Here is a 15,508-nt window from a genome sequence, read left to right on the forward strand (position 1 = left end):
CTTTCTGTCGTTCAAAATACGATATGTTTTCAATGATATAAAGCAATGAGAATATCCGGTTGTCAGTAGCTCATAATTAAAGAGAGCATTTCTTCAGCAAGATTGGATTGCGGTTTCCACATATATCTAAGCTCTGCAATACCTACGATACGAGACATGTTTGCCAATGAAGATCCACTTACTAATTCCTCGTGACTCCATGGCTGCATCTCCTTCTGCTTCCTAGTATATGTGAAAGATTTTCATTAATTTAGACGGATTATATATTGCCCGTGAACAACTTAAACTGTTGAATAATTCAAAAATCGGTGGTAAAATGTGATTATTTTGAATGCAAGGAATTGGCTGGCCATTCTGCGATCTAAGGTGCACTATAAATGCATTAGTTGAGTTGAAGTCGTACACAGAAAGCGAATTTCTTAGCAATTTTTTGAATCCATGCATGTTGAAATCTTGTTGTAGTAAACTGCTTCATTTGCGCCGCCGCGCCGATGCATATGTGTTTCAAATGTTCAATATCTAATGAAGATTTTCATGACAAACAATGACTGAGGAAAAATACTTAATTTAAAATAACAAATTTTAAACAAAAAAGTTATTTAGCTACACAGTTTGGCCACTCAATACCTTGGCGGAGACAGCGGCTCCCACCAGCATCAGCATCACCGGTATAATCAGCTTCATGGCGCTGTATAGAAAAACACAAAATTAGCATGGCAAATCTGCAGTATAAACCATCAGCACTGATATTCATCACTGGTGTAATTCACATTGTAGTGCCTAATCCATATTGTAGTTCTACTATTTATAATCAGCACAAATGACATAATAACTCTATGAGAAATTTCTCAAAAAAATATTTAAAATCTTTAGATGCTCCAAGTTCGCTACTTCGATGCATAGGATTCGAGTACTTCATGTAATCTCAAAGCAGTAAAGCAGTAGCAAAATGCACTGAAGAGCTCTAGCACCGGCTGCCTTGATCTGTGACAACATTGTTACCCAAAATACGAATGAAAAGAAAACGCACATGTTTTCAGTTGCTGAGGCGTTGAGTTGATGAGATGAGGCGTTGAGTTGATGAGATGAGGCGTTGATTTTTCGTGTCAAGTCGTTGGAGGTTGCTGCGGCACTGAGCCCTGCGTCGGCCACCGCCAGGTTAAATGACCCGCGGGGGGCGCCGCGATCACGAAACTTGGCGATATTTTCCAGCAGGTGTCCTGGCTCACCGCTGCTCATCGTGACTCAGAAGCAATTAATTCATCTTTTGACTAAGATTTGCATCGCGCTGCAGGTGAATCTTACCTGTCGTCAGAATAAGAGCCGTTAATCAGAAATGAATTGATGTGAAGGAAAATGAACGTCCTCTCGACCTTTTATCCAGTTAATGAAATGATTCCATCTAACTGAATGATAGACCTGAGTAATTTGTCATTCATATCGGAGCTGAATAAATGCCGAGAGCTTCTGCCTTATCAGCCGCCATTCAAGAAGCACCTGCGAAGTTATGCAAATCTTTGCGAATTCATCGCTTCAAGGACATTGAAATTACTCAAGTTCGGCGAAATGGACACCGGCATTGCAACTAAATTGACGTATAATTATTTTGTTGGTATTCAATTTGAAATAATAAAATTTTAATCAAAATTTATATCAATCTCAACACAATGCTGGTAATATTATTGTTAATAATTTTACCATTATAATAAATGTAATTACTCTGTTCGTCATGATTATTGATCAGATTAAGTTTGAGATTATTAAGAATTATTAATGCCGCTGATGCATCTGGCGTCAGCAGTTCTCATTTAAACTAAAACGATATTCATTCTATACTCGTAGGTGTTGATGCCGGCAGTCATCATTATGCATATAATACACATGCCGCTAATGATGCTCTCGATTTTAATGACACATATGACGATAAACCTCGCACATGATACAACGATTTTAATGTTTAATTGACATTCTTGCTACTCGTAGCGAGAAAGTTGTTAATGCATTGCGCTTACATCCAAATCTATGTTTTAAACCGGATGAATATATACGAGCAACTGAAAAAAGCAAAATAACTCATTGAGTTGTCTGAAAGTTCATCATAAGGCTGTGATGAAATTTCTGAATAGTCATTGAGTTATTGAGCCTTTTTAAATTCTCTGGATTATGTCCATCGGTCACATCAGACCTTATTCTATAACATAAATATTTTATATTCAGCCAACTTATGACTCAGTATGAAGCTCTGACTGCTCTATACTGTTAGTCGATTGTCAAGTTCAATGTTAAAGAAGCACGGTCACCAGCACAATCTATTATATATGTTGACCGTATATTAAGCGGCAAAATTAAAACCTTGTTTAGCTAAGATTTTCTCTTAAATTTGTTAGTTTTTAGCCTGCAATGCTTTTCAAATGTCCATTTAATATATAATATAATCCATTTAATATATTGCCATTGGTGATTACTATGGCGGAAGATTTGCGAGATCAGTTTACCGGAAATGTTACCTAAAGAACTGTTATAGAAAATAATGTTCAATCGGGTTCTTGAGATACACTTGGCTTAGCTTATATAATGTTGATTACACAGCTGTTGAAAGTCTGTATTAAAAACAATTATATATTTCTGAGTGAGCTATAGGTAACACGGCGAGTATATATTCTAAATTATTTCAACTTGTATGTCTCTGCAAAATACCATTCAATTAGAATAAATTAATTGAATTTCTGTGATCTAGTTAACCATTAGGGTTCGAGTCATATTCACGACTCTGATTTTTTTCAACCATATCCTAAAAAATTAGCATTTTTTTCTTTTCGAATATGTCACTCCAATCAGACACACAGGATGTATTTTTTAAGTGGGATGTATTTTTGAAATTCGAACATTACGATAATTTATTTCGTTAAATCATTTCCCAAACGTTGCTATACTGCTGCTTGTTTGTCCATTTCGTTCATGTTTTAGATCATCAATCAATCACATTACATCTACAAATCATTCAAATAGCATTGAGTCATTGGAAGCATTTTACGTCCTAACATCACTAAATTCACATTACAACATTCTGATCGGATCACATCATTACAATTCCCGAATCGCATTGCATCCTTATTATCGGATTCATCAAGATCATCATAAGCATAAATAGCATTGCAAGCAATTTTTGCCGCATAAAGTATCATATAAATGAGTCTAGAAAAATTGCTTCACAATCACAGTAAAGTTGTAATTTTAATTGGGCAGCAAAAAAAATATTAAAAAGGAAAAATCTACATTAAGTTGAAAATCATTATTTATATTCACATTAAGAACATCGTCCACATCATATTCCTCAGAATCATCGTTCACTGAAAGCCGCTTCTAGCGCAGATTTTGAATTCAGAATTGCAAGACAAAATTTATCAGGATTTCTGGGAATAAATCATTTGACAATGATATGCATCACGTCGCAGGTGTATCTTGACGTCAGTTAATGATATTAATTAGCATTATATTTGAACAAACACAAACGAATTAGGTGTTAGAACTATCCAGTTAGAGGCGGCCCTGAAATTTTCGGACTTGAATATTAGAAAATTTCAAGCCTGAATATGACTCGAGAATTCATTGATTTAAATTTTCATGATCAAAGTATATTCTTGAGATGACGTTGGTTGATCAAAATGCAGGTTCAAGGAGTCATTAATTTATTAACGACTTTTCGAATGCGACATCATTCATTTTCAAATTATAGGAAGTTTTGATGGCTATATTACATCATTAGCGCATCACTACGGAATTAAAATCACATCATTTTGATAATCGGTTGCATCTAGAGCACCATCAGCAGCATTTATAACAATAAAATCAATTTTTAAAAGTTGTAAAGCATCACGATCCTTGATGCATTAAAAGCATCAGGATCCTTGTAAAGACGTAAGCATCATAACAACAAATAACAAAAGCATCATGAAATTCACAAACCCTTTTAATCATCCGAAGTGATTTTCAATGTCATGAGCAACGTCTGAATCATTTCCACTGGAATCATTGTTCAGCGAGAGCCTCTTCATGTGCAGAGAAATAATTGGGAAATGCACTGCGAGAATTATTATCTTTTCTGAGCATAAATCACGCGGCAGAGATTTGCATCACGTCGCAGGTGCGTCTTGACGTCAGCGACTGACATTAATCAGCAGGATAATTGATAGGCAGCAAAATGATCGGGTTTTAAAATCAGCTAGTTAAAACCGAGCATGAAATCTTTCAGCTAGAATATCGGAGAGACGAGAATCTACATTATTACAATTCAAGTTAAAATGAACGCGTACAATGAGGTTATCAGACGTCATTCAGGAGGCACCTGCACCGTGATGCAAATTTTAGTCAAATCAGTAATTAACTGATAGCGAGTCATGCTGTGTAGTGGTGAGTCATGCCGGTGCAGTAAAATCAATGCTATGGGTTTATGGGGTAATCTAATGGGATTAATAATATCGAATTTATAAGTGTCATACACGTGCCGCTGTCGAGGGTTTCGTTCCTTCCCTTCGTGCTCTCCTCCCGCCTTGAACCCGTCGGGCTTGTACCAGGAAGCCAGGGACACCAATCCTTCTTCTCGACCTGGACAACGTTCATCCTCAATACATTATCCTCATCAATTATCATCATCATTTTTTTCTCAACGCTGGTTGGAACTTGATCGCTCGAGTCCTAACGGCTTTCAGAATTCAACTCCTCGATCAAGTAAGTCAACCCCATTCTCCTGACAGACAGATCCGCAATATTTCAAATCACCTTCACTCACATAATATGTGTAGATGTTTTCTATATCACATATTATCTTTATTCTATAAAAAGTTATAATAATACATTACGAACTATTAATTTTATTACCCAGTTTCCACGTTATTTTCAACTTTCGACCACGTATTTTTGTGTTCAAACAGATGGTATTTATTAAATATTCATGAACATCCTATAATTAATAAAATGCATCTATTATATAAGTATTTCGGTGATTTTTCTAGCGGTAAAAAATATCAAAACAGTGGATACGTAAGCTTTTCTGATTTACGCCTGCAAAATTTTCTCATTTAGTTACATGTTTAAATCCCGCAATTACTTGGTGAACACGGCAGCGCCCAATATCATCATCAACTACATAGCGCTGCGAAGAGATACAAACGGTAACTAAGAATGGCAACTCTGCGGTTGTGCTCAGTACATGTACACATCATTTACGGCATAATTAAAAAATCACAACCTCGTGGTTGGTTCTGCTTTTAATATTGATAATTGCCAGTTCACTGTCAATACATGTTTCAAAATAGACTCTTTATATGTTCAGCAACTTTTACTTGTTTTTTACATGTAAATATGGATTTATGGAAATTTTTACATGAAAATATCCAGTATGCGTTTAAATAAAAACATTAGCTGGATCCAACTAAAATACGGAAACTTCAGTTATCGATAAAACTTGGATTCATCATTGAAGTTCATAATTTCACAGTAATTTTTTCTCCAAGGAGAAAGTGAACGCTCATACACTACGTATGCAGAGCCATGACGAATAACAGAAATATTCTCGATTTAATGACACACATGCTATGTTCCAAATATTTTGGTTTTATTTAAATAAAAAAAACATAAATCTTCCTATATATGTCTACTTTGATGGGAAATTCTAGATAACCCAGCATTCAGGTATTGCAGTTGTAATCTCTTTTGTGTTAGTTCGTCGTCAGGTGAAGCGACACTGAGCCCTGCGATTGCCACCGTCAGATTGAATGCCCCGCGGTGGCACCACGGACACAACACGCGGTCACATGCAGCCGTGAATTTTTGGCAGCTGACCTTAGCATCCTTAGTATCTTTAGTATATGTGTTTCGAACGTAGCATTCCCAGACCACGCTAAAGAGTCGCCTCTGTATTCTGTAAATTCAGGCCCTACCTCTATAGGGGCTCATGAGCCACCTCAGTAGATACTGATGAGCAAAAATTTTAGTGGTTGAAGAGCCATCTCTTCACCAAAGGCCCGGGCTGAAGAGGTGTCAAGGGCCAGTTTGTCATTACCGCTCATCAGCATCCAGCATGACTCACCACTAGTCATCTTGATTCACAATCATTTAATTAATCTCTCAACCAAGATTTACATCACACCGTAGGTTCATCTGACCTGTTGTTGGGACGCGAGACGTGAATCAGAAGTGTATGTGGGGATGGGGGCTGTCATTTCGCTATTCCAACAAATTAATGAAATTATTTCATGTATGTATATGATAGTCCTGATTAAATTGTCATTAACATCGCAGCGGTATAAAAGTCCCAAGCATCTGCCTTATTCGCTGCAATTCAAGAAACACCTTCGAAGTGATGCAAATATTTTCGAATTAATCGATTCATGGACATTAAAATAATTCAAGGGCGAGCAAGGTGATTACCAACAATACTTTTCATAAACTAACACAGTGAACTTGCATATTCGGATGATGAATATGACGATTATAATTTTCTTGCTTAATACGATGAATATTGCTCAAATGCTCGTGGTGCTGATGAATTTTGATGGATGTGATGCTCCTTTGGATTATGATGCCCCTTATAATCATGGATTATGATGAAATTACACGCGGGACTAACAATGATAATGATGCCCAATAGTAAGTCATTATGTTCTGCCTTAAGAATGAACATTGTCAATGCACCGAGCCTACAATCAAGAAATGTTTCAAACCCTTCAGTAATTGAGAAATATATAGAAAAATTATTGGATAATTTAAATACGAAACGGTAATGTCCTCACAGCACTATATTCTAGTTCGTTTCTTATATTCAATGTAATAAATATTTCCATGAATTCGCCATGTGCTAACATTTCTGCACTGACTGCTCTACAGTCAGTCAATCAAGTGCAGTTGTAGAGGAACCATGGCTACCAGTGCAGTTATTACAACCCTCATGACTGTGTTTACGGGCGAACGATCGAGCGCCCTTGACGAATTTCTTCACTTCTAAGGGAGAAGGAGAGCACTGATTTTTTTCCATATGAATGATTTGTGTATATTAATCTGTATTTATAAATTAGTATGATAATAATACATTGAATAAAACAGTCGAACATTTCAAAATGGAGATAGAGGACATTTTTCTATATCGGCGGGGTGAGATATTTCTGGTCCCGCAAAAATCATTGGTCAGACCAGGAAGGTTCATGATTTTAGCGATGTAAGATCTCAGTGCAGAAAATCCACGTCTTATGTTGAATGGGGTAACAAGATGAGTCCCGCGTTGTATCGCTAAGGGATAATTGCAAACGGCTTTCAGTATAGTAGGTAATCATGCCGTAAAATAATAAATATGTTTCAATTCGTGTTGGTTATATAATACCCTCCAAACCTGTATCGTTTTATCTTCCGTTCAATTATTCTTTATTAAAGTCCCAATTACATATTTTCTTTGCACTCTTCTGTGGGAGCAGCCAACGATAAAATGGATTGCCACCTTGGATGGACTTCAAACGTCAAAACTCTACGAAATAAGTTCAAATCTCTTTTTGCAGTAAATACTGTGCTACGACATTTCTAAGGATCATCCTTTTTCGTTGATCTCCATCCTTTTCTCCTTCTCCTAACACATTCTAGAGCCATACATTTTCGCACATATATAGATAAATAATCCCTGAGTAGGTGCATCACTTCTCAGCCAAATGGAGCCCCAAGGTGTGGGAGATCCGAATTAAATTTTGCGATGAAAGATTGTTGGACGCTGCGTAGCGAAGGAGCTTCTATAGAACGTAACGAGAGGATTGCCACAATGTATATGGTAGGCAAAGTACATCATAATGGTAGGGAAACTACTGTACTTTGACCTACATTAACAGCTTGGCTTAATGTCCGTAGAATTTAACAGCTTATTTCTGAACTATTTGTTCCTATTCTTTTGAAATTTATTTGTTCTGCCAGTGAAAATTTTTAAATTTATTTGATGTTCTGCCAGTGAAAAGTAAAAACACACAGAAATGCTTCAGATGTCAGAACACACATCAGTCATGTGACGGTCATGCGTGTCGATCAAGGTTTAAATAATTGACCTTTTCAAACATTTTATTCAAGGATGATAAACGAGATCGACAATTAATATGGATGTCACTTAACACAAATCTAAGTAAATAGATTAAGTAAATCTGAGCACAGGAGAAACGGAGCACACGAACGTCAGGACATGTAATTGCTTCAAACACCATAATTTCCCTGCATAGAAATTATTCATCTTCATAACACTGAATGATATAAAAAAGAATTAATTATTTAGCCCACAGATTTCAGACTGAGAAATTTCAAGTGCTAATCAGGATCATCCAATTACCGAATCAGACAACATCCTTGCTCATATTGTTAATTGTCACAGCTTCAACATTTCTGCTGGTAATTTAACAATAGAAAATAATACCTATTTATGTCTGGAATATTGGGTCATGTGTTTTCAATGTATCTTAGAAGAACTTAACATCAGTATCTTAAAGGACACAGCTCGCATACACGAAGACTTATTAACTAGAGCACACTAAATGTTAATGCCGATTTTGTCGATCGATTGGCAGGCCGATTTTATCAATTTCACTAAATTGGTCAGAAATAAATTCACTGTAAAAGACAATTATTAGCGAAAACATAAATACCTGCGAAATATTATATCACAATTGATTTTTACCCAAAATAATTTGCTTCTCCATAATTCCGATTTGGTTCGTTTATACTACCATATCGGATGATGCAGTCGAGGCATGTTACCTCCAAAAATTCTCACTTTCTTCGGAATGCAAACTTTCGTATATGGAGCTGACTAAAAATGTTAATTTTAACGCTTAGATTTATTCGAGGGCAATAAAACCTCCAGTTTTATTAGTCACCGAGGCGGCTTCCATGCTGGCCCGCGCCACTGTGTATGACGCATCCACTTATTCCACAATAGATGTTTTCCATAAAGTTTCCTTTCGACAGGCAGAGTGCCTGCTGTTTTACAAACACAGTGTTGACATTAACATTGTCAGACAGCATCCGTCAACCAGTTTTACTTCTTTTGAGCACGATGAAAACTACGGGCATACACGTTATATAGGTCTTGACGTTCCAACCTGTGGAGCGGATGTGATTTTGGTTGCATGAGTAACACAATTTTAAGCTACACATTTTTAATTATGACTTATCGATACTTCCACCTTGAATTAGTCCATAAGTCAATTCACTTTAGGATTTTCGTTTAACGATGGAACTTGCAAGTTCAGAGAAATTTGAGCTTCCGCTAAACACTATTGTAGGAGCACCTGACGTCGGAGCGTCACACAGGCGCACCGAAGCACTGACACCGCATGACTAAACTTCCGGTCATCATTCCCGCCTCAAACGCTGGTCTATGTAATGCAATCAGCTTCCGAAAACACGACTTGATTGCATGCAACTCTATATACACCAGAGTAGATAGCAAAAGGAGCCTATCGTCACACTTTCCATAAACAGCTTAAATCATAGGTTACCACAATCATTTACCCCGAATCTTGCCCAACAAAATTAACCAATTACCTTCAATATTATTACGAACAATTACCCCCGAACCTGCATAAACAGGATACCGATCATTTACCCAACAAAATTAACCAATTACCTCCGAAATCATGAGTTAACGACCATTTACCCCGATTTTACTGCACTCTTTAACCGAGAATAACCTAGAGCGAGATGCTGGTGGGTTCCTCCAGCACTGCATGATTACGATGCTGGTGGGTTCCTCCAGCACTGCATGATGACGATGCTGGTGGGTTCCTCCAGCAAAGTGCAAGCGACGGTCTTGTGAGCTTGTCTCAGGGGCTCCCCTGTCCTCCAGACTGTAGGTGGCAGGCGAGACGGTCTCAATGTCGTGGTTGTTAGTCCAATACTCTAATGTAGTCCAAATGATGAAGAAGTCTACAACCTCCTTTGAAGGAAAATTTAGCGACTACATGGGCTTTTTGCAGGGTCCATATATAGTTGCGTATAGTCCGGAGCTTGACTTTGTTGCCAAGAGTGTCACCAGACCAGTTAAATTCAGCGAATTTATTTTTGTATTTTTATTTGTATTTTTACTTTAAATTTATCAATTTGCTCTTGATCAAACTCCAGGTAATCAATACTTTCAAATTTATTGATGGCATCATTTTGATAATGTCCCCGAATCCCATGACTAATTATATGTCGTATTTGCGGGATAAACCTGATTATTTAACAGGTATTCAATACTGTTCCAATACTGTTCCAATACTGTTCCAAGTCGCATAGGGTGATGCGAGCTGAACCTATATCATTTGATCTCCGATTCAAATATTATGGGGTCAGATCGCCTACTTCATTCCGATAGCTCAAGGGAAGTTAGCGCACCGGAAGCGATGGACATAGTTGACCCGTATGCTTTGTACATATTTGTTTCATAGTACATATTTGTTTGTACAGGCGTATTGTTCCGAAGCACTTGTAGATCTCTTATACGGAAATCGTGATATAAAATAACTTGCTCATAATAGGCTTGGTCACCAGTTCGAACACGTTCTAATTGTGCTAGATGGTCAACACCGACATGATAGAGAACCGAGAACGTTCAATAACAAAATTTAATTAAGCTGTTAAAAATTTCAACTACGAATATATCTGCAGGAGCAACTTTTGTTGCTGCTCAAGCAGACGTGTGCCCAAAGCTGCATATTTTTATTGCTGGAAAAATCATTAGTGCGTTGTCTTGCAGAAACGTGGACTTCACGCAGTTTTAAATCAAGGAAGCAATTCCACAATCACTCTAAATGTCGTTTTATTTTCTGTTCAGCGTTTTAAAGTGCAATGGCATTTACAACTAAGTTGTTTTAAAATTGTATACGGCTCATTAAATGAGCAAAACGATTCAATGAATCTTTAAATAAAAAAGCATTTGTCAATCGACACAACATTCCTGCTTCACCATTGGTTGTGTGCTGAGACATTACTGGCCTACGACAACGTTGCCAGCTGGCGGCACTGGAAAACAGCATGTAAATTTTTTGCGTCATTTTTCATGGTTAGTGAACTTATCTCCATCCAGCCCCTGACTAGGGGCTGGCAGTCAGATCTTGAGGCAGTCAGACCAGGTGGCAGTCAGACTTTGAGGCAGTCAGACCAGGTGGCAGTCAGACCTTGAGGCAGTCAGACCAGCGTCTGACATGAGCCATCATGATGTAGCCTGACCTGACCGGCGTCTGATCAGTGCTGCCATGAGGCAGCCTTGTCAGCGCCTGACCAGGAGCAGACTGATCATCGTCTGACCAGGCTCATCAGGAGCCAGCTTGACCAACACGATACACCAACCTAGCTTCTGAAATCGTGAGACAACATGACCAGCTGCTCTTTTCGGGAACATTACGCTGATTCGATGTTCCGATCTCAGAAAGATGCCGCTAAATAGCAGCCTAATGCAGTAGTTGGCCGCTCTGCGCCTGACTCCTCTTTAAGGTGGTGCATGAGAGCCGCGAGCCCTCAGGCAGGCTTGGTTGGATCCCTATGGGAATCTATCACTACGTATAGTCATTAAAACTCCGCTCGTAAATGAAATATCAATCTGAATTTTGTCATGCCTATTCAGCTATTTATTTACAATTTCTCTACAGTAACAAAAAATATGTAAATTTTGTCTAACATTAATTATGATAGAGGACAAGGTTTCTCATCGATCAATCAATGTTCATTATACTATATGCGACTTACCTAATTTTGTGAGACACAAGGATGTAGTACTATTTATTCTCTATTGATCGGTATTAAAGACATATCTGAATACAGACAGACAGACAGACAAGAAGTGAAGTTAAAGAGAAGTGTTGTAATGAGGGGAAACGCACGTCGTAAATTACCCGCCTGTCACTCTTGCGGTGAAGGGGAGCACAATGAGGGGCGAGTAATAATAGATAGCCAATGGTCGGCCGAGGCCAGTTAGTTCTAGCCGACCGCAGGCCATTCCTCGGCCACATAAGAGACGGCCGCAGCCCTAAGATGGGTGCTGGCTCAGGTATCATATTACATAGGCAACAAGCTCGAGCACAGCAACTTGCCGATCTGAACACAGAACAAGGGTTCCACATCCTTGTCGCGAATTTCTCGCTCACGGACTTCGCCGTACTGTGACGACTGGCCTTAAGCCGACATCACTACCCCTGAAGCGGCCCAAATTGGAATGAAAAAGAAGACTAGGATGAAAATTTATTTCATGCTATAAGGTTAGCGGTGTACAATAATAAGGTGAAAAAAGCACTAACGCCCGCATATCCCAAGCGAGGAATTTCACACAAGCTTATTATTGTCATTGCCTTAATAAACCTGAACTCCAATATCCCCCAGGTGAAGCAACGTCATAATATCAAGAAGCTTTCGCTAGTGGGCTATTACAACCAAGTAATTATCCGTGACAAATAATAGTTTTTATATTCTTTGTCTATGATGCAACAATAGTCGCTACCTATCACATAAGTTGAAATGGGTACATCATCCATGAAAGTGATCAAGGCACGTGAAATAAATATTCAGTTTTAATGAGGCAAAGCTTCCTGCAGATTGATTGCAGTATGAATTCGTAGGAATCCAGAGGGCTTTCATTTGAAGAGGCAGCATTTGCAATGTGGATCCGCACAACCGGTATATCCAGTCGTGGCTCTGAATGCGTGTTGTTTGCCACACCTGCCCCAGACGTTCTCGCACCAGCCGACATTACCCTGGTATGCAAATCACATCGTAGAATTAAACTAGATAAAAACAATATCTTTGTTATTAAAAGTTTGCAAGAATAATCAGTATTTGGGTTGATTGGTTGAATTTTTTGTTCTAAATGACGGAATCAGAGAATATTATATCAATCAAGTTGCTCAATAATATCGGTTGATAAGTTATCAATTAGGTTTTTATTTCATGCGCATCGCATGTGAAAATTAAACGGTGATGCTCAACATCTGGGGAATGTTAATTAGTAAACATGATCTCTTGAGACGGTTTGGTGAGAAAATCAAAAAAAGGATAAAAATACCTAGGGAACAACATTTTGGCTGCACAATACTTTGAACGACAGTAAAGTTTCCTGTATTGATCCCTTATTATGCAATATTCATCTGAAAATAGAGAATATGAAACTGATATGCGAAATACGCTGAAACCAACCGAGTTACACATTCATTTTAAAATCTCCCCCTTCACTCAAAAAATAGTGAGTTTAAATTTAAATGCAACGAAATACTCTCACTTGGCACCTGAATGCTCTTGACAGGCGCATAATTGCACCTTTAAGAAACTAAATCAACTCACCAGTCGGCAAAAGTAATTTTTCTATTCAAATTAATTGCTCTCACCTGGTCGTCGTAGCAACGGCCGCTGCATGGCTCCAATTCTCCATTCTTGAACTTCTGTATGTAATCACCAACTATGTGGATATAGGAATCAATCAATAATTTTATGCAAATCAATACACAAATATTGCTTTCCAAAATCTTTAACATGTCAGTTCAACTTCTGTCAATACTCAAATTAGAAAAGATTTCTAAATTACCACGTTTTTCTTGACTTCGTTTCGTGTGTGTCTGTCATCAAATATTCAAACCTTAATTTAGAGTACTTCTAAACATCCTAGTAAGTTGAAATTTGGCATGCATGTTTATGCTGCCTAACAATTCAAGATTTGGTCATCAGAAATAATAATTATAAAATTTTTTTTATTAAAAAGTAAAAAAAAAACACTAAAAATTCACTGTTTGTAATTAAGTTTTTTCTCGAACATCCACACTTGCCAACCCTGGATATTGATTTGAATTGCTAAAATTGCTAACTAAAAAGCAGAAAATAAATAAATATAAAAAATATTTTTAAAAACCACGTTTTCCTGGTTTTTACAAAACTAAAAATAGTGAAATACAACAAATAAAAAAACTTAAAAAAACACGTTTTCTTAACGGACAAAAAAGAAAAAGATTTACTCTTACTCTTACATAACATTACATTACATTTTACATAACTTGAATGTTATATAAGAGTAAATGTTTTCCTTTTTTGTCCGTTAAGAAAACGTAATTTTTTAAAGTTTTTTCATTTGTTTTATTTGAAAAAGAATTTTAGCATTCATGAACAGAACATTATACGCAAATGTCTGCGTGAAACTCGAAAATACAAGAGGAATCTCACCAACCAAATGCAATAGGATAAGGTCCTGCACGCTATGCGTGAACATTTCAAGACTTCTTTTTTTTTCTGGGCTTTCTGTCGTTCAAAATACGATATGTTTTCAATGATATAAAGCAATGAGAATATCCGGTTGTCAGTAGCTCATAATTAAAGAGAGCATTTCTTCAGCAAGATTGGATTGCGGTTTCCACATATATCTAAGCTCTGCAATACCTACGATACGAGACATGTTTGCCAATGAAGATCCACTTACTAATTCCTCGTGACTCCATGGCTGCATCTCCTTCTGCTTCCTAGTATATGTGAAAGATTTTCATTAATTTAGACGGATTATATATTGCCCGTGAACAACTTAAACTGTTGAATAATTCAAAAATCGGTGGTAAAATGTGATTATTTTGAATGCAAGGAATTGGCTGGCCATTCTGCGATCTAAGGTGCACTATAAATGCATTAGTTGAGTTGAAGTCGTACACAGAAAGCGAATTTCTTAGCAATTTTTTGAATCCATGCATGTTGAAATCTTGTTGTAGTAAACTGCTTCATTTGCGCCGCCGCGCCGATGCATATGTGTTTCAAATGTTCAATATCTAATGAAGATTTTCATGACAAACAATGACTGAGGAAAAATACTTAATTTAAAATAACAAATTTTAAACAAAAAAGTTATTTAGCTACACAGTTTGGCCACTCAATACCTTGGCGGAGACAGCGGCTCCCACCAGCATCAGCATCACCGGTATAATCAGCTTCATGGCGCTGTATAGAAAAACACAAAATTAGCATGGCAAATCTGCAGTATAAACCATCAGCACTGATATTCATCACTGGTGTAATTCACATTGTAGTGCCTAATCCATATTGTAGTTCTACTATTTATAATCAGCACAAATGACATAATAACTCTATGAGAAATTTCTCAAAAAAATATTTAAAATCTTTAGATGCTCCAAGTTCGCTACTTCGATGCATAGGATTCGAGTACTTCATGTAATCTCAAAGCAGTAAAGCAGTAGCAAAATGCACTGAAGAGCTCTAGCACCGGCTGCCTTGATCTGTGACAACATTGTTACCCAAAATACGAATGAAAAGAAAACGCACATGTTTTCAGTTGCTGAGGCGTTGAGTTGATGAGATGAGGCGTTGAGTTGATGAGATGAGGCGTTGATTTTTCGTGTCAAGTCGTTGGAGGTTGCTGCGGCACTGAGCCCTGCGTCGGCCACCGCCAGGTTAAATGACCCGCGGGGGGCGCCGCGATCACGAAACTTGGCGATATTTTCCAGCAGGTGTCCTGGCTCACCGCTGC

At 37.6% G+C, this 15,508-nt stretch overlaps 2 protein-coding genes across 2 annotated transcripts; both read right to left on the reverse strand.

Moving 5' to 3' along the window:
- Positions 1-51: 51 nt before the first annotated feature.
- LOC108676235 lies at positions 52-1,642 on the reverse strand. Its single transcript, XM_018164286.2, has 3 exons — positions 1,031-1,642; positions 628-688; positions 52-222 (listed from the first exon to the last, which is right to left on the reverse strand). The coding sequence occupies exons 1-3, from the start codon at positions 1,237-1,239 to the stop codon at positions 127-129; spliced, it is 366 nt and encodes a 121-aa protein (XP_018019775.1). The 5' UTR covers positions 1,240-1,642; the 3' UTR covers positions 52-126.
- A 10,585-nt stretch (positions 1,643-12,227) lies between these two features.
- Positions 12,228-15,508, reverse strand: LOC108676234 (the record flags this gene model as incomplete). Its single annotated transcript, XM_018164284.1, is given in 5 exon segments — positions 12,228-12,749; positions 13,377-13,447; positions 14,456-14,495; positions 14,901-14,961; positions 15,304-15,508. Coding segments are annotated over 5 exon segments (497 nt in total), but the record flags the coding sequence as incomplete, so codon positions are not given.

The sequence above is a fragment of the Hyalella azteca genome, unplaced genomic scaffold (assembly GCF_000764305.2).
Source record: "Hyalella azteca isolate HAZT.00-mixed unplaced genomic scaffold, Hazt_2.0.2 contig15684, whole genome shotgun sequence".
In the NCBI taxonomy this organism is placed as follows: Eukaryota; Metazoa; Arthropoda; class Malacostraca; order Amphipoda; family Hyalellidae; genus Hyalella; species Hyalella azteca.